Below are 18,653 nucleotides of genomic sequence, written 5' to 3' on the forward strand. Positions count from 1 at the left end.
GCCGGGCCTAGCGCCTCTTACGCCCTGTTGGAAAATGGAAGGTGATACAATTCATCACGGCTTTTTATTCGTAATGTGATGTCATCTCTGGACTATGACGCTGGTCCGATTACGGTTTTACGTTTCGACGTACGATATGGATTTGTGGAAACACTATTTACTTTAAATGCGGTAGCTTGAATGAATCTCGTCTAAGCATCTAAGCATCTACTTTGGCCAATCTCTTCAAACGCGTTGAGGTGTCACCAAGGCGCTTGAGCCCCGCGGCTTCCGGAGGCCGCGTTATGCCATATTGGCGCGGTAGAGCAAAAATAGCTTGCCATGTGCCTCTAGTGTAACTGTTCCCGCTCATCTGTCCCCTTTCGCCTCGTCCTCTGAAAACTCTATCAGCCATTCCTCCTCCACTTCTTCTGTAGCTGGCTGCAGCGGCGTGACATCCCACGCCAGCTGCTGCGAGATGGGGATTGTTTCCGAATCTTCGAATGACAACAGCTCCAAATCGGAAGCCAGGGACTCTGTTGCGTCTACCGGCCTTTCTGGCGGCAGGCTTGGGAGATTGGCGGTCCAGGATCCCAACCTCCCTTGGCGGCTTGGTGCATCTTGGCTCGGGCTGCTTTCGGGAGCTTTGATCCCTGGGGTCTGGCTCTTTGAAGGGCTTTCGACACTGCGAGCCCCAGGCCCTTCAGGCTGGGTTCCCGTATCTGAGCCACCAGAAGAGCTTCCGCCTCGGCTTCCATTTCTTGGCAACTTATGCCTTGCATTTCGTAGTATTCGTTTAAATTGATCTGGATGGTCAACTTGAACCACCTTGTCTGCGTCTGGGCCGGGACATAGGGGCAATGCCCGACTTTGGTTTTCCCCAATCTGTCGTATAACCTTGGACCAAGTCCGGCGAGGATGTTTCAGAAGAGCATTTTGATGCCCAAAGATGTACATGCCCACTTTTGCACGGCTTAACCCAACAATGGCGCGGTTCTCTTGTGTCAAGAAACCCGCTTTTCCATTGGGTCCGCGGACTAGAGAGAGTAAGATGATGTCATTCTCCTCTCCTTGAAAACCATCTACAGTTCGTACCGACCACTTTATCTCCAGTGATGCGAGTCGTTGGTTGGCAGCCAGTTGCTTGTTGAGCAAGTCAACCTGGCCTCTGTAGTACGTGAGCATGGTAATGCGCTCTGGCGGGATGTTTCGCAGCGTGACCAGATATTGAGCAAATCGTACAATCATCTGCGCCTCTGTAAAGTTCTGTAACGAGCTGCCGTTGCAAAACCCAGGTTCTTCTGGCCAGTCATGTTGGAACCACCATAGTGGCTTAATGACACCAGAGACATGGAGTGGCAGTTTCGAGATGGTGGGCGTGTGGTCGACTAATTTTGGATAAAAGAGTTGCACGATTTCTCTCAGGCATGGTATCATGCGGCGTTGTTGAAGCAAGGTCTTGTGTGGGATTCCAAGTTTAATGAGTCGTTCAAACATGGAGATGTTAAGGCGGTAGGGATCACTGGCTAGCTCCATCATATCGACGTGTGGCTGGAGTTGCTGGTGATCGCCGAGGAGAATAAGATGCTCTATAGAGGGCAAGAGACATGCAATTGTGTCGCCTTCGCGGACCTCTGCCGCTTCTTCCATAAGCAAGATTTGAGGTCTAAGGTCAGAGATGAGGTGTCGGTATTTCATCAACCCGGTGACAGTACATCCAACCACATCGATTTCGTCCGCCTGTATATAGGCGAGGTCATTATGTACCTTGATGCTCTGAATTGACGCTCGGGCTCCATTGTAGGACTGAATAACATCTGCAATTGAGGGGCTTTTCATAGCATGAAGCCTCTCTCTTAAGTAATTGTAGATGACTTGTCGATCCTCGGGTCTGATGCTGTATAAATTGCGTGAGCTTGCCAGTAGATGACTGGCGAGGTCTTGGGAAACAGAGCTGGCCGACCTATCCGATAATGTTGGTAAAGGAATAAAACGGACTCTCGATTCTCGCCGACGAGGCCCCCGCTCGAGCCCCCGTTCGACCTCGTCATCCCGGCGTGTGCAGCTGTCTTCAAGCTTACCTTGAGGCTTGCCAAGCCAATCCGCTAAATCACATTTACCATCTTCATTCGACTCCCAACCGTCATTGGTGATTGAGTAGTACTGATCCTCCGAAATAAGATCATGGTCAAAGAGTTCTTTGGCGTTTGCTATGTCGTCACTTGGTACAAGGGCCCTGCGGATTGCACCGACAGCCCGCCCAGCAATCGATGCTGCCTTTCCAGCTGGCTGTGGTCGATAACTGGCAGGGCTATGTGTCCTCCGTAAGTTCGGTATCGTGAGCTTTGCAATAACCTCATTATTACTGCGCCCGCCAAGACGAACAACTTTTCCAGACCCCGGGGTCTCCACGTATTTCTGGAGTAGTTGATCCAAGGCGTGGTTCGTTTGAGCACACACAATAACTGGTATTCTAGGTCCAGGCTTAATACGCGCCTCGCGGCACTGAAGCTGTGTTTCGACTAAGCTCTGCAAGATGACATTGGAAGTAAAAGTTTTGCCGGTTCCTGGAGGTCCCTGGATAATAGAAATCTCTCGTGTTGTTGCCTCTGTAAAGGCATTATGCTGCGACTTGTCAAGGCCTCTCGCGGTCTTTGGGATGACCGGGTTTCCATCTGGGGTTTCTTTGAGATAGGGAACATCTGGTACAGAGTGCGGGCGTGGTGAGAATATGTACTGGTCCAGGAGACAACTGAGATGTATTAATCAACGCGACAATGTGCAGATATTTTGATGAGAGGTTACCTGGTCTCAGACATGTGTTGCAATCCCACCATGGTGTGCCTAAGAGACTCAAAATATCCACTCGTTGACTCGAGCATTACTAGATTAAGCATCGGATCTAACACGACGTAATCTTGCTTCCCCCAACAGATATCAATGCTTGGTGGGACATCGCGCAATCCCTCGTTTTCTAGAACAGTAGCAACATAGCATGTGGTCTCGAAGCAGTCGCTAGACAGCACAAGCAAGGTCCCCGGGCAGAATAGCTCCATTTCGTCAGGAGAGACATCATCGTCGTCATCCTCGTCTTGGACTGGAGCATTCGGTACGATGAGTCGTTGGCCAGCTGTACTTGGTCCAAGGGCAAAGCCGACAACACGAACCTAATCGAAATCTTGTCAGTGATCTTCATTATTAGTAGGGGATTGTGACTTACTTCAGTGTAGACGCTGACTCTCTCCAGTTTATGGGCTGTACTGCCCTCTTGCTCGTTCGGGATCGATTGGTACTTGCGAGCCGTTCGCAGCGTTTGTATGGCCCGTCTTAAGGTCTCGGTGGCTTCATATCGATATAGACGATACTGAGTCTCAAGAAACTGGTCTCGTAACTGGGGCCGGGCTTCAAAGTCGTTCAATGGGAGCCTGGGGGGCTCGCTGCTCATAAATTCTTCTGCATCAGGGACGTCGGGCATCTGCCGCCAGTCGCGTGGAGGCTGAATAGCTGCATTTGTGCGGGAAAAGAAGTCGGAAAGGGTGGATTCCATGGTAGAATATGATGGGGAGTAAATGAAGAGAACGAAATGGGAAGAAAAGGCAAAAGGGCAGATGGACGTGGACGCGTCTGGTTTAAACTCATAATGCTTGCCTTGCCAGCTGCCAGCTCGCCGTTTGCCTTGCCGGCAGCTGGCATGGCAAACGGGTCCATAAAGACAAACCGAGCCCAAGACGGAATCATTAAACGAGTTGCCCTGCGCCTGGGTGTAGAGAGCCATATCAGGATATTCTCTAGTGTTCGATTGAATTCTCAAACTTTACCGTATAGTGCGGTGTAATCGTGAGTCCTGATTCAACAGAACATGCAACCATGTGGACGGGCAGCATCACATCTTCATCCGTTGCGAGATAAGCAAGGTGAAAGAAGTGCATAAGACATATGTTAGTGACGAAATCCCCTTCTCTATTGTCTTGCTTCTAGTAAGTAAGCCTCTCATATCACCGATTTCGGCCCCAAGTCTTCTCACATATGACACTCAGTTCGTATCTCAAAACAGGTCCCGGAGGAGCAGTGATATGTCGACGTCTGTTGGAAATAGAAGTCATAGACTCTGATATTTACAGCCAGGGAGCTTGATGGTAGAAGAAGGTTTTCTAGCAACCCGGGGCCGTAAATCTTGCTAATGAATTCGAGTGAAGCATTGCAGATTAAGGTGTTCATTCTTCAAACCTATAACAAGTAGTCATTTTCATTACGCTGTAACAACCTCCACTTTCCAACTCTCAATAAACAGAGACCTCGCGACACACCCCTCGCTCAAAAATAGAAATCAAAGTAAATGAAACAAAAAATCCGGCGCAATATGCGCACCGAATTGGGTAATCGGGAAGTCGACACACGGGGCGAAAATAAGAATGCTGCGTAATCTGGGAATCGAACCCAGGGCTCCCCGACGTTGCTCTGATGGCAACGGAGAATTTTACCACTAAACCAATTACGCTTTGTGATATCTTGGATTAACGTATTTTAATTTATGAAGGCTCAGTAATATGCCAATCCCACCTCGGGATTCGCTTGCGCTAGCCTGTCCCGAAACACATTGAGGTGCAATGAAGGTCTTCACAACATGTTGCACCGCTTGGGGTATGTCCATTGCATATACATAGATAATAATATATCCTACAATCGGCTTTTACAATTGGGCGGCTCGCAGGCGTTATAAATCACAATCATGGCACGCATCATCTTGAGCATCCATACGTATTCGTATACACGCAAGCCACCTAGCCATATTGCAAGCCATGCAATCACGTCGACTCCCTTCCGGTTCCCTTGTCAATAGAGCTTCCAGATCCATCCGCCTTGTTTAAGGATGCACCTAATCCAGAACCACACACCCACATATCCCATGCTGAAATCTCTACTCCATTCATGATGCTTTAACCAAAAAAAAAACAAAATAAAAGAAAGAATCAATCGCTCGCTTCCGGCCGTTACGTTGCATCTAGTAAAGCCATGATGTTATCCATCTGGCACGCTCAAAAGTCATCTCATAAGGGGCTCTGTTAACACACGCCTGACAAGATGGATGCCGAGGCCGACACCGGTTGACGATGCCAGTCCAGCTTCCCGTCGGGCAAGACGGTAAAGTCGGCAATCTCCTCAACGAGCTCCCACGCCCCAGTCTCGGCGTTCTTCTGCGCGGACCGATATATGATGTTGGTGCCGAAATCTTCAAACACCAGCTCTCGTCGCCTCAGCCGCAGCCACTGCTCGTGTTCCGTCCCTTCCATGGCTGTTTGTTCTTCGACTTCTTGGCTGCGCATCGCTATTGCCCGGAATACTCGACTGTCACGGAGGGCATTTCGGATTGGGTACTGGCCCAGGATACGGATGGCGTCTTCACGAACCGCACGGTCTCGACAGCTGAATGACGAGATAAAGAGAGGCCATGTCCACCCCGAGTCCATTGCAAATCCGCAATTCGGTCGGGCCATGAGCAGGGTTTCTGCGAGACGGTTCATTTCGCGGTACTGGGGCGTGAGGCCCTTGGCCGTGACGAGGCCGGAGAATCGGGGCACGGTTGTGTATATATATAGGATGAGATATTCAATTCGCAGGTTGATTGCTTGAAGGTACGTCTGGTAGTCGTTGACGGCGTTGCGGCAGATGGCTTGGTATAATGGCTCGTGGGCTTCAGCCCACCGGGAGATCCAGTATCTTGTTTCGGCGATGAATTTAGTGATCTGGGGGTTCTGCTTGACGCTGGACAGCTTCATGTCTAGCTCCGCCTCGCTGACTGCTCTTGTTAGACCGAGTTGTGAGCTCACCATGGTCAACATGGGGAGATGTGCAACCATGGCCTTCTGGACCAAACTCCAATATCCCTGGGCCTCGTCCAAGTCCTTGAACACTTGTGGCAAATCATCTAGCGTAGTGATGTTCGATTGTCTCGGCCGAAAGTATGGAGAGTGTTTTGTAAAGGGCGCAATGCTGGCAAACCGTCGAGCGCCCTGGAGAGGCGAGTGACCGGGTGGTGTCTCTGGATTGCTGCTTTGACTCTGCGGGCTGGGCAGTCCCGTCTGAAATGCCAGTGTACTTGATGAGGGCGGACCTCGCCATGGGGTCCCTGGGTGACTTGGTGGACTTGGGATCGAGTGCACAGTATCGGAACCCGCAGCCGGACTGCCTTGGCTTGTCGCGGCAATCCCCCAAGCCCCGGGTGCTAATGCGCCTGGCACAGCTTTGGTTGGGGTCTGCGGGTGGAAGAATTTCTTGTACGATCCCATGAAAGATCTCGACTGGAGTTCGAGTGGTTTGTAACAATCAAGAATTTCCTGCACCAGCGCTGGCGGTGCTGGCGCAATGCTAACCAGGCTTGGAGCGAGGTCCGTACAGGCAGCCAACTCGTTCAACATGCTAAAACCGTGCGTGACATGCTTTAGAGCGGCAGGCATGTTTCCTCGCTGTGCCTCGAAGCAAATGAATAAGAGGGATGATAGAAGTGCTGTTCGCAACCCCTCCCTAGTAGGGTTAGCTTTCGCTTGGAGTCGCAGTGCCTCGCAGTAGTAGATGACAGCATTGAGATAATGCTTATTCCCGTTCGTCAGTGCCGTAGATGGACTCCCAAGCTCGTATGCCTTCCGCAACGCGCCCACAGCCATCGCTCCGTATCGCAATGCCGTCTCTTCCAAGGATACCTGCGGCATAGTCGTTGTCCACAAGCGCGTTTGACTTAGTCCGCCACTTAGAAAGCTCACCGACAGCTTGGACCATTCGTCAAAATACGCCCTCTGCTCGCTATTGGCAAAGCGGATGGTGTTGACGGCGGGTTCCGTGAGCAACAGCGGCGCTTTCCTCGTGTGGATGAGTTTGACGCCTTGGTTCGCCGCAGGAGTAGCCTTTGAAGGCTGAGACTCGGCGTCATCGCTGTAAGCGTCACAGTAGCCACGCCACTTGAGGCAATTCAGACATGCAGGTCTGGTTTCGTCGCATTTTACGTGTCGTTTTCTAGGAGAAAGTAAGTCTGGGTTTAGGTCTTCTTCCTTGCATCGCAGATATTCAAGTGGGCAACGAAACGTAACGATGAAAAATATTTGAGTTTGTCTTTGACTCACTTGCCTACACATTGGAAATATTTAGCAAGGGGACTTGTTTTCAGGTTGATGGCGACTGAATATGATGAAAGAAAGAGGATTATGGACTTACAGGTGGCACAGCCGGTCCGGGCTCGCGTTGAACTTCGTCTTTTATGCCGTGTTCTAGTTTCGAGCGCAAATCTATGGGTGCTGCCCCGACCTGATGGCGGTGAGGGCTTCGAAGGTGATGACAATCCAGAGGACCTATGGTTCCTAGTGTGTCAGTCTATGCAAGTCTTCGTCGCCAATACTATTAAGCCGATGGCGACTCCACAGACATATCAAACCGGAAAAACTTACTCGGGAGACTTGCTCTGCTTGGCTGTATTAATAGGTATAGAAAACTGGATCTCCATGACGTCTTGCGGGAAATATCTTGGTCGGCGACAGTGGTCTGTCGTTTCTGAGAGCAAGGCCTTGGGCCGTGTCATCGGTGTGAGACGCCACAGTGTTGTATCGAAGAGGCACCTTGACAGCCGAGGTTTCTCGCTCTCTTCAGTGTACTTGGTAAGAAGAAACCGCCAAAGCCCCTCTGTCCATATAGTTTATAGTGTGGCTGTAGGCTGTAGTCTGTAGTGAGGGCATTTGACCCCTTGAACGGCGGTCGTTTAACAATGAAGAAGGTTAAAAAGAAAAGCAACCAACAGCCACAGAGGACGGCAGACAATTGCTCGATTCAAGGCACCACCACAAAACTCTATGCATGACGGGCGTATTACTGACGTGCCGACCCGGCAGGCAAAGTCGACAGCCTTGGGTTCACGGCCAATCATGGGGAAGGGGGCGGGGAGCGCACATCTGGAGACGGGACGTCAAGGTATTGTGGAAAGCGACGGAGTCTTCGGAAGCTACAGGAATCCTTGAAGGTTCCTTAGATTGAGGCCAATGGGCCAATTCACTTCCCCAAGATCAGACGTGGCTGTTTAAGAGAAGAGTTGTGCCAGATTGAGAATGAGTGCCGAACCCCTTGGGGCAAAGAAAAAAGGGCAGGGAGAAATAAAAGGTAACATTTGGGTGTCAAGGGATCTCTTGCCATCTTGCCAATGTAGCATCGTCTCCTCTCGCCTATCTTGCCAAAAGAACTGTTGCCACAACAAGGATAACAACTGTGCGATCCACCAACCGCACGTTTGGGGCAACTCTAGCTGCGAAATTATCAAAACAGTTAACTGATCGTCCGGCAGCCAGCCACTCCAAGCAATACAAAGTGTTCTGATGGACAAGGAGTCCTGCGGCTCTGCGGCTGCGTCTCGGCCACGAACTCCGGTATGCCTTCTCCGCAAGGAGCTCGAGATGTGAAATCTGCGTGTGAACCGGTGCGAGGTTCCAACTCAGCCCATACCTCCTCATGTGCATTCAAGGTATCAAAGCCCGATTCTTATTGTGTCGGATCATGACCTCATACCCGTACTTGCCAGATTCTCATCTATTCATAGATGCAGGCCATCAGCGGCATGAGCTGAAAAGAACAGCCGCTGACCACATGGCCCCATAGCCATGCCAAGGCAGTAGTGCTGCGGACCGCAGAAAGAATTTGGGGGCTTAACACTATTTCCAATCACATGATGGCGTGTTGCAATATTGATTCTGCCCAACACGTCCCATTTAGCTTATAATGGGCTCGCACGTTGTAGTCCCGCGTGGGTGCCCCTTTTCAGCGGTTGAGAACGGCTCTTCCCACGCCACTTGTCAAGATAGAGCCAATAATCTGTGATTTTCTGGGGGTAGCTGTGGCAAACACAACATTGAACCAGAGTTTGCGGCTATCTTGGAAGCGGCGCGCCGTATGACCCTGTCCAACGCTATTCAAGCAGCCTAACCCAAGTTGCTGCGCTGCCACGGCTGATAACAATCAGGAAGAAACTGGGACTTCCTGATGAACACTTTCATTCGAGGTCTTCATATCTAGGAAAAAGTGCTTCAGAGTCGTCGCGACGGTAGAGCTGCCACGGATATCTGGCGTGCTGCAATGCCCGACACCAATGGTGGTACATGCCTGATGCCAATCAACTCGGGCCGGGATATCTCCAGTGTGGTCACACATCGCCTTGCTGCTCACAGTCCTATCCCAACAAGTAGACCAGTCATTATGCTCTGTCGGGTTCGGAAAATGCGCATGGTTCTTCAGCGCACGCACCGAAAAGCGGCAGGTCCAAATGCCTTGTGGCATATTGATCACCCATCAGGAGTGCCCACTATCGATTCATGACAGTCGGCGGCAAACGGGCCCAGAAGAGCGATGATGAAGCCTCGGGCTGGTGTTATCCAACGGAATTGAGCTCCGGGGCCAGGACTTCGCAGCTTGTCCCGATGTTTATTTAACCAGCGACCGGATCGGACGACGCAACGAATGCTGCGCCGCTCAGCACTGCCGTAGATGGACGGCGAGAGCCCTTTGAATAGCTGCCGAGGGTTTCCGCGGGGTCAAGCTTGCACCCGTACCGGCCCCAAAAATGGACGGATATTGCACCAGAACATGTGCAAGGGCGTCGAATATGGTACGCGGACCCGCATATTGGAACGGGAGGGGGTACAGCATGCTGTAGGAATGAGAAGAGCAAGAATAGGCACCAGACCATTTGTGGACCAGTTGACCTGCTGGCGATCAGTATTCCGGTCGTTACAATGACCTGAGGTACGGAGAAACCCTGCCACAGTAGTTACACATGAGTCTGATGCCACTATTGCAATCCTAAATACCCACCTTGATTCGTTCTCCAACATGCTCCATCATTACATGCCAGCTCGTCAACAGCTTGCTGAATTCACTTGCTGTCGATCATTCGCCCTTGAAGTGTCTATCGGATGAAGCCATCGCTACGGCCCGGGAGATGTTGCGTCAAAAGTCGCAAAAGCCGAGCCAACTCGTGTGGCTTTAATCAAGGATGATAGTGCGGAGTACGGAGCGGGTCAAGCTCGCGTCAATATGTTGCAGGGTCCAAATTCAAACAATGTGCGGTAAGTGTTCACTGTATTAGGCAGCATCTCTCCACAAAGTATTACCTATTTCATGGCACGGAGCACTCCGTACTCCATAATTGTCTTGCATTGCCGGACGTTGACTCTGTCGTCTCCAATATTAGACCTGCCCCAGCCCCAGCCAGGGAGGAATTAAACGAGATGCCTTTGTGTGGCGCTTTGGAGCTCCAATACGACATCTGGATTTGCAAATATGCACTGCATGGATTCATCATCTTTTTAGGCGATAACATGACCAGCATGGCGTGGAAGATGAAATTGTTTGGCAACATTCGATCTTGGCCATTAGACTGAGGTGAAAAGACGGTCGGTTCCTGGCATGTCGGAAAACCTAACGAAATTGCCACATGCCACTAATCCAGGAACTACCAACTTGTACAGCCCTCAAGCCCCTGGTTCTGGTGGACTCGAGTACTGGCCGACATTGGCCAGAAGCGGCCGAAGTGGCTTGTGGAGCTCGTGTTGGCGGATATCGTCACCCTCCATCTCGATGCCGGACGGAGTTGGTGCGACTGCTGGATAACCCGCACGGCGAGCGAGGCGTGGTATTTTTAAGATCGAACTGAATCTTATGTTGACCGCACACACTCTGTAAGGCTCATGGTCATTGGGAAGCGTTCAAGTATCAGCCAGGCATTTAACAAGCTAAGCTTGCTTTGCTCTCTGGTTCCAATCGTGTTTCTCATGGGACTCCGTAAATCTCGTGGTACATCTGATTCATGACCTGGCCCCCTCAGACACCTGTAGGTTACTCTCAAACACGCGCGCACCCACTCTGAATGCCAGACGTTGCCGGGGGGAGGAGGGACCAACAACAGGCCTCGACATCCCACATCCTCAACTCCCACCAAGGTCGCAAACTCGTGGTACGTGTTCGAGGGGCAGTGACGACAAGTTGGATTTCGTGGGCAAGATTGTTAAACGTAAGAGCGGCAAGCCAAGACGAACACTCGGTGTTGAGAAAAGGGTACGAAAAGGGCACCTGGGGAGCTGAAGGGCTGGCACGACGGGCGGCGGTTGAAAGGTCCAAGGCCAACTGTCTCCATGGCCATTGGTTGCATCGTATTTGCACAGCAGGTTGAACGGGGTGCATGGTCCTAGCAACTCCATGCTTGGGGCATGGGTCATTGTGCATTCCAAGGCAGCCCCCAGTCTCTGGTCGTCTCAGTCTTATGTCAGTCTCCATGCAGCTCGTGGTAAGGAAGGGTCGTGGGCTTGTCTCAGCCTCACTCACCGCAGTCACCAGAGTCACGCCTCAGCACGCAGTGCTCACCCGCCTTCCCATTTGATTTGCTCTGTCCCTCGCTCCTTCCGTGTTTCTTTCCCCCTCCCACAACCAGACGTCGATTGCACAGGTGTCCTCGACGCTCGACTGAATCGTTCTCAACTCTCAAACCATCTTGCAGCCCATCGCCAAGCCCGCTCTGTATTGACTTTTCTCGTCATCGCAGAAACCGCTGCGCATCAAGGGGCTGTAATAGCTGCCCTGGGACTAGCGCGTGTGAGCTAGTCCGCCATCGCAACACGCCGGGCTACCATTTCGAGTTACCTTGGCCCTCATCACCGCAGCGACCGCCACCCGTCACTCACCCAACACCAGTGAGTGGCTGTCCCATCATCCAACTTGGTTGACGACATCCAACCGGCTGGCGCTCGATTTGTGCTCGGTTCGACCAAGACTACGTTTCCGGCGACTATCAAGCCTTTTTTTTTTTTTTTGCCGCAGAGTTGGCAAAATTGACTAGAGAGCAGACCACCGAGACGTTTCGAAACTGCTTCTTTTTCAACTGCCGGGTCCAAAAGCAAGTGCCGCAGAGCATCCATCACATGTGCTCTCCGCGGCCCTTCTGAGGCACTCCCGGCTTGGAGTAGTACATGGTCAGGGAGTCTGCGATGCAATCATTTGTGCTCCTCAATTTTTGATCAATTTGTTACTCCGTTCTCCTTCGCTGCCAACCTCACTTCACCCCGTGCCCTCTTCTCTGACAGCCATCTCGTTCGCAAGCACGCTCCTTTCGGCACCATAATAAGTCATAGACTCCCTCCTGCCGACATGCAGCGGTACGGAAGGGACGACCACCAAGAGAGAGAGCCCTTGGGCGACCCACCCGACTACAACACGCCCCCCAGACAAGCCGGCGGAAATGTCTACAATTATAATTATGATGAAGCGGATTCACCATATTACGACGACGCCTCACCGCAGCGACCGCAAGACGCATTCAGAATGCAGCAGCAACATCAACCTTGCCAGTCGTATCAGCCTTATGTAGGACATGATGATGCTTCGTCTGCCAGTCGTGGCTATGGCCACGAAGCGGTTGCACCGGCGCCTCCTCAACACAATGACTTCACCGCGTACAATAGAGGCCCTGCCCAGGATGGCCAGGATCACCCGTATGCGCAACACGTGGCCCAAAGCAACATTACACCAGGGGCTGACAACTTCGGCGAGCATGCATCTGGGGGCATGGCTGGTATTGCTTATAGCGTTGCTGATCACAGGGCTCATGAAACCGGAATGGGGGCTGCGGGAGGCATCGGTCAACTACCTCCTCCACCATCTCGGAGCCAGTATCCCAGTGCGCACGATGCCGGATACAACAGCTCACAGCCTGGCGGGTATGCTCCAGAAACGGTTTACAACCGCGGCCTAGGACAACATCAACTTCCCGCGCAGGGTTCTGGGTCAAGTCTCAATCCTTTCGGCACTCCCTCTGCCACCCACTCCCCGACAAGAAGTCTTCGAAGTTTTGGTGGCGAGTCCTTTGGAGATGAGCCCTATCAGGCAATGCCAACAAACGGACACAGATACCACGACGCCAACCTGGGTGTCGTTAATCCGAATGACATTGTTGACGATGGTGATGACGGCTTGAACTATTCACGGCATAGCCAGCGAAATTCGATGCTCAGTTTACCACACTCTGACCGAGGAAGAGCAGGGGTTGGTGCTGCGGCTGGTGCCGGCGCCGCTGGGATTGGGGCCGCGGCGGCCGCTGGAGGTATTTTTAATCGAAACGGTAAGTTTTTATTCCTCAAATGGCGGTTGGGCGAGTTCGGTCTCGGCAACTAACTTTCGGCCGCAGGTCGCAGTGAGTCCGAGCTTGCGCGCGAAAAGCCAGACAACTGGGTAGCACCCGACAAAGGTCGCAGCAAGAAATGGAAATGGCTCGTGATTATTCTGGTCTTTCTTGTAGTTGCCGGCGCCATCGTGGGTGGTGTTGTCGGAAGTATGATTGCCGGCAACAAGAAGTCTGGTGGCAGCAGCAGTGGTGACTCGGCGGCGGATGACACAAACAAAAATGGTGACCTCGACATCAACAGCAAAGAGATCAAGGCGCTTCTCAACAACAAGGACCTCCACAAGGTGTTTCCCGGAATGGACTACACACCTCTGAACACGCAATATCCCGACTGCGTACACAATCCGCCGTCGCAAAACAACATTACCCGCGACGTTGCAGTTCTCAGCCAGCTTACCAACAAAATTCGCTTATACGGCACCGACTGTAATCAGACTCAGATGGTGATCCATGCCGTCAATCAGCTCAAGATGCAGAACGATATCAAGATCTGGTTAGGTGTATGGCAAGACGGCAATACGACAACCAACACGCGACAACTACAACAGATGTGGGACATCCTTGATCAATATGGCGAGAAACCATTTGAAGGCATTATTGTTGCCAATGAAATCCTCTTCCGTAAAGAGATGTCGATAACCCAACTCGGTACCATTCTTGATGGTGTTCGAACCAACCTGACAACCAAGAAGATCAACTTGCCCGTGGCGTCGTCTGACCTTGGTGACAATTGGCAACAGGGTTTGGCCGATAAGAGCGACTACATCATGGCCAATATTCATCCATTCTTCGCCGGGGTGTCGGCAGAGCAGGCAGCGTCTTGGACGTACAGTTTTTGGACTAATAGGGATAAGCAATACTGGAAATCTGAGACGTCGAAAAATGTCATTTCGGAGACGGGCTGGCCCAGCGATGGCGGCAAGGACTGTGGTGCCTCCACAACATGCGGGCCGTCAACGCCTGGTGCGGTCGCGAGTGTCGACAACATGAATCGCTTCATGGACGACTGGGTGTGCCAGGCGCTTGCCAATGGCACCAATTACTTTTGGTTCGAGGCATTTGACGAGCCTTGGAAAGTTCGGTTCAATGAGAAGGACAAGGAATGGGAAGACAAGTGGGGTCTGATGGACGTCAACCGCAAGCTCAAGAGTGGTATCAAGATCCCTGATTGCGGCGGCAAGACGGTATAGTTGGGTCAGAAACAAAGAACGACTGGCGCTGGGAAGCCATTCAAAGCGACCAACAGCACCGGGTAGTAACTTGGCCGCTACATAATTTCGCCACCACACACGATACCATGACCAATGTCATTACTTTGACGCCGACGCCGGAACCACTGTTCACCAGCTGGTCCTTTTAGTTTGGCTACTTGGTTGCTTCTGGCGTTATGGAGCCTAGAGAAATATGGATTTGGCATTTTGTTCCTTGTGCATATACATGCGACTAGATTTGTTTTCTTTTTGGGAAGACGAGGGGACCGAGGTATTATGCGTTTGCTGTGTGGTATATCTCGTGGTTTGCAGCGAGCGGCATTGGCAGCTTTGCTATTGTATGAGCGGCGGACACCGCATTAGGCATTAGTATTAGATACGGATAAATACAGGACTCGGCTTTACTTTCACCTTGTAGCTTTTGGGCTTTTTCACTCTTCTTTTTTTTTTTTTTTTCTTGGCACATGTGAATCAAACTCGTAGCCAATGTACTCCGTACTATAAGGCAAATGCTTCCGATACCAGTCCTGTCGCTGAACACCATGCTATTATTATTCATTGTAAATCATCATGGGCTCCTTTGATCAAAGCCAGCAACACCATCCATCTTCACGCATTCATGTCCACCTTGTCCAGCCTATCCACCAACTCATTCTCTATTCTGCCATGGTCTTTCCCTCCGCCCTTGCTGCTAGGCCAAAGGTCCCTTCGGCCGCCAGTAAACAGACGTGCTCGAAAACGTCATGCCATCCTCGGGAAATGTAAACTTCCCATACCTCTCATGCATCCTCCTCACTCCCTGCACCGCCTCTCCGTCCAGCAAGACCCTATTGCATTTTTCTCTTATTAGCGAGGGGGGAAAAGAAGAAGCAAGGTGGGGGGGGACGGGGACTTCAAGGCCAAAACAACAACAGAAATACTACTTACCCGTCCCACGTGTCCCAGTCGGTTCCGACAAACACGGCCGGCAGCGCCGTACGCAGCGCCTCCTCGTACAGCTCGCGGTACAAGTGAACCCCGTACAGCAGCGAGTCGGCCGTCACGGCGCGGCACGCCACGGGGTGGTCGACGACGCGGTAGCCCATGCCGGTCAGAAACGTCCTCTCCGCGGCCGTGAACAGCGGCTCCTGGAAGATGCACTCGATCCGTGTGCCGGCGAGTTTCTCTACGCCACTGTCAGTGCGTGCTTCACTTCCGGTACAGGCACGGCCCGGGGATTGGTGACGGGAGTGTGAAGAGAAGACGTACCCAGCTCTTCGACCATGGTGAGAAAGGCAATGAACTGGCGATGGGTGCGGCGTTTGGACTCGCACGAGCCGTCGTGCGGGTCGAAGGTGCCGAGGCCGAGGCAGACGGCGCTGGTGACGGGGGACAGGGCCGGGCCGTGGGAGGCGATGAGCTTGCGGAGGGAGGTGCAGCAGGTTGACGACGCCCAGTCCCTTTTCGCGCTCAGGTGTTCTGCCTTGATGGCGGATGCGGACATTGGCGGTGCGGCGCGTTGGGGTGCTGGTGGTGGGGGAGGACGTCTGCGCGTCTTTTTGGGCCTGGGGAACGTCCATACTTGGGCGTCGGCGGCCGGCATTGTTGCTTGGGGGGGATGTGAATCTCGTGATGGTTCGGTGGTGGTGGAGGTGGTTGTTGAGGATGAATTTTTCTACAGGGTAACTTAGTTGGTACCTGATGGAGATGGGTGTACGCAGCTTGGACGTTTGGCTTTGATTCAATGTGTTTTACTTTCTTTGTGAATTATTTTTTCTTTTCTTTTCTTTTTTTTTTTTTTTTTTTCAAAGAAATACATAGATTTCTCGCGCTCTTCACACTTCTGCCGTGGTTGAAGCTACCACCAGTGCTGTTTGCTTTGCATACTGCCTACGCACAAGACTTGACCCATCACCAACCGTGGACCACCCAAAGCAGCCCAGTTTATTTAATTTATTGAATGCAGCTCGGCTGCCCATCCGGCGGCGCCTGGGGACCAAGTTCCGGCCGCGATTCTCGACATCAACCGCAGTATTCTCTCCGCCCTTTCACCAGTTCAATCCATGTCAGTCAGACGTTGCACTCCGTACCTGGTGTTCAATGTCCAAAACACAAGTGCATGCTGATTGGCTGCGTGGTGCCGCGCCCCACTCCTCCTCGTCGTGACGGGCGCTTAAATCGTCGCCGCTCCTCCTGCAGCCTCCAATCAGGCGTCACAATCCGGCCTTTGCACAACATTCAAGTCGCATCGTCACAATGCCTGCCATCTCGCCATCCTGGCCTCTCTTGCAACCGCCGACGCTTGCTGCCCTTGACGGCCAATGGTGCTGTTCCTGTCTGCCAGGGGGGACCGGTTTGACCCCCAGCCCTGCTTGTTTCCGTGTGCCGAGCTGCCAAATCAGATCCATCATCACCCACGCTGCACGCTTTCCCCCTCATCAGTTTTCGCCGGGCCGCCCTTTGAAGCCATTTTCTCGTGCCATGCGTAGATGTTCCTCCGTCGTCACCTGCATGCCGTCGTGCGTTTGGATAACCCGGCATCCTGTGCTTTGCCTCGTCAACTTGCGTCCCTTTGCCGCCCATCGACAAAGTGTGGTCTCACAGATGGGCCGCCTTTTCATATAGCTCCAACCTCTTCCCTCGCCAGCGCCTCTCTCTGAGCTTCATCTCACTTGCCTGCCAGACCTTTCCACCCGCCTTCGTCATCTTTCCCTCACCCGGCGCCTTGTTGCTGTAAACCCGTCCCAGCTGGGCTGGCTCCGGCTACCATCAAAAACGCCTTCTCGAGATAACCCTGAAATCGTAGCCGCCATCGTTGGGGCAAAAGAACCAAGAAGATATACAAGTAAAATCACCTGAAACCTCGCGTTGGGGTGGACATATACGACCTTTGGCCATAGCGACGGCATCGTGCCAAAACTGTTGCTGCTCTGCGACGTCTCATAGCACCCATCAGCCATGCTTCTGGTATTCATCACACTGGCCCTCGCGGCTATCGCGTCTGCACACAGCGTCATATCGTATCCCGGCTGGAGAGGCAATTCCCTCATTACAAACGACACCTTTCCCTACGGAATGCAGTGGATGTATCCATGTGAGTCTCTCTGCCCTCAAAACTCCTCCCCCAACACCATCCACGTCCCCCCCCATCATCACGGCCAACAAAACCCATGGAAAGAAGAAGAAACAAAAAAGACTAAACAGCACCGGCAGGCGGCGGCATAGGAACCACCAAAAACCGCACATACTGGCCCACGACGGGCGGCGCGCTCGCCTTCCAGCCCGGCTGGTTCAGAGGCCACTCCCTCGCCGTCATCTACGTCAACCTGGGCTTTGGCACCAACGGCCCCGACCACGGCCCCGAAAACATGTCCAACCCCATGGTTCACCCCTTCACCATCCAGGGTCCCACCAACAACCCGTACCCGGGCACCATTTGCCTCCCGCAGATTCCCCTGCCCGTCAACGCCTCCGTCAAGGCCGGCGACCTGGCCACCATTCAGCTCGTCGAGCTTGCCCAGCACGGAGCCGCTTTATACTCGGTATGTTCCCCCCCCCCCCACGATGGCGGGCTGGTCACTGCCCCGATCGATGGGGGCATCTTGGTCAAGGACGACGAGCTGGTATCTAACACGGGGATTGTAGTGCGTCGACATCATCTTTGCTGATCCCGGCGACCCCAAGATCGGCGAGGTCAACGAGACAAACTGCTTCAACTCGACCGACATTGGCTTTGCCGACATGTACACCATTGCCACCAAGATGTCTGGCAGCGACACCTACATCACGTCTGCTGCTGCGTCCCTACGAGCCCTCAGTTGGATGGGCTACGTGCCGCTGGTCGTGGCTGGCTTGTTGGCTCTGCTGTAAACCAAATATAAAAAAAAATCCCCAGATTTATTTTGAGGAACATGACGTAAGAAATGGGATGAAAGAAGGGAATAACTCCTCCTATGCTATTGTTGATGATTGCATTTTTCTCTTTTCCTTCGATTTTTTTTCAAAAATATCTTGACACGCGATACGGCATTCGCAATGGAGTTTGGGCGCCGGCAGGACGACTAGTAGCATATACCATGCACATCTTCATAAGCCCCCTTTGCCTCGTTGTAGGTACGAAATGAAACTTCCCTACATCTTTTTATTGCTCCAGTGTCCCTGTTCAAGTGTGGGCCCATGTCACCAATCTGCGAGACACACAAGGGAGACGTTCTTGGCAGTAATCCAGCTTTATCCGTTGTGCTTAGTCTATTTTATCAGTCTCATTTCTTCATGGTAAAAGC

At 52.3% G+C, this 18,653-nt stretch overlaps 6 protein-coding genes and 1 non-coding gene across 7 annotated transcripts; 2 read left to right on the plus strand and 5 right to left on the minus strand.

Moving 5' to 3' along the window:
* Positions 1–295: 295 nt before the first annotated feature.
* Positions 296–3,526, minus strand: J3458_012340 (uncharacterized protein; the record flags this gene model as incomplete). The annotated part of the gene is made up of 3 exons (XM_007816411.2): positions 296–2,731; positions 2,785–3,146; positions 3,200–3,526. 3 exons carry the CDS (start codon positions 3,524–3,526, stop codon positions 349–351), a joined length of 3,072 nt encoding a protein of 1,023 aa, XP_007814602.2. The 3' UTR covers positions 296–348.
* An 869-nt stretch (positions 3,527–4,395) lies between these two features.
* J3458_012341 lies at positions 4,396–4,477 on the minus strand. The gene has a single exon. It is a non-coding gene; the product is annotated as a tRNA-Gly (tRNA).
* Positions 4,478–4,666: 189 nt separating this feature from the next.
* Positions 4,667–7,389, minus strand: J3458_012342 (uncharacterized protein). Its single transcript, XM_066120048.1, has 2 exons — positions 7,186–7,389; positions 4,667–7,098 (listed from the first exon to the last, which is right to left on the minus strand). Exon 2 carries the CDS (start codon positions 6,684–6,686, stop codon positions 5,043–5,045), a length of 1,644 nt encoding a protein of 547 aa, XP_065974994.1. The 5' UTR covers positions 6,687–7,098; positions 7,186–7,389; the 3' UTR covers positions 4,667–5,042.
* Positions 7,390–8,967: 1,578 nt separating this feature from the next.
* Positions 8,968–9,285, minus strand: J3458_012343 (uncharacterized protein; the record flags this gene model as incomplete). The annotated part of the gene is made up of 1 exon (XM_066120049.1): positions 8,968–9,285. The coding sequence occupies one exon, from the start codon at positions 9,283–9,285 to the stop codon at positions 8,968–8,970; it is 318 nt and encodes a 105-aa protein (XP_065974995.1).
* A 2,087-nt stretch (positions 9,286–11,372) lies between these two features.
* On the plus strand, positions 11,373–14,806 carry J3458_012344 (uncharacterized protein). The gene is made up of 2 exons (XM_007808445.2): positions 11,373–13,117; positions 13,184–14,806. Exons 1-2 carry the CDS (start codon positions 12,148–12,150, stop codon positions 14,368–14,370), a joined length of 2,157 nt encoding a protein of 718 aa, XP_007806636.1. The 5' UTR covers positions 11,373–12,147; the 3' UTR covers positions 14,371–14,806.
* A 44-nt stretch (positions 14,807–14,850) lies between these two features.
* Positions 14,851–16,276, minus strand: J3458_012345 (uncharacterized protein). Its single transcript, XM_066120050.1, has 3 exons — positions 15,640–16,276; positions 15,319–15,556; positions 14,851–15,218 (listed from the first exon to the last, which is right to left on the minus strand). Exons 1-3 carry the CDS (start codon positions 15,971–15,973, stop codon positions 15,083–15,085), a joined length of 708 nt encoding a protein of 235 aa, XP_065974996.1. The 5' UTR covers positions 15,974–16,276; the 3' UTR covers positions 14,851–15,082.
* A 1,052-nt stretch (positions 16,277–17,328) lies between these two features.
* J3458_012346 (uncharacterized protein) lies at positions 17,329–18,240 on the plus strand (the record flags this gene model as incomplete). Its single annotated transcript, XM_066120051.1, has 3 exons — positions 17,329–17,464; positions 17,584–17,912; positions 18,016–18,240. The coding sequence occupies 3 exons, from the start codon at positions 17,329–17,331 to the stop codon at positions 18,238–18,240; spliced, it is 690 nt and encodes a 229-aa protein (XP_065974997.1).
* Between the last annotated feature and the right edge of the window lie 413 nt (positions 18,241–18,653).

The sequence above is a fragment of the Metarhizium acridum genome, assembly GCF_019434415.1.
Source record: "Metarhizium acridum strain ARSEF 324 chromosome Unknown scaffold_255, whole genome shotgun sequence".
NCBI lineage: Eukaryota > Fungi > Ascomycota > Sordariomycetes > Hypocreales > Clavicipitaceae > Metarhizium > Metarhizium acridum.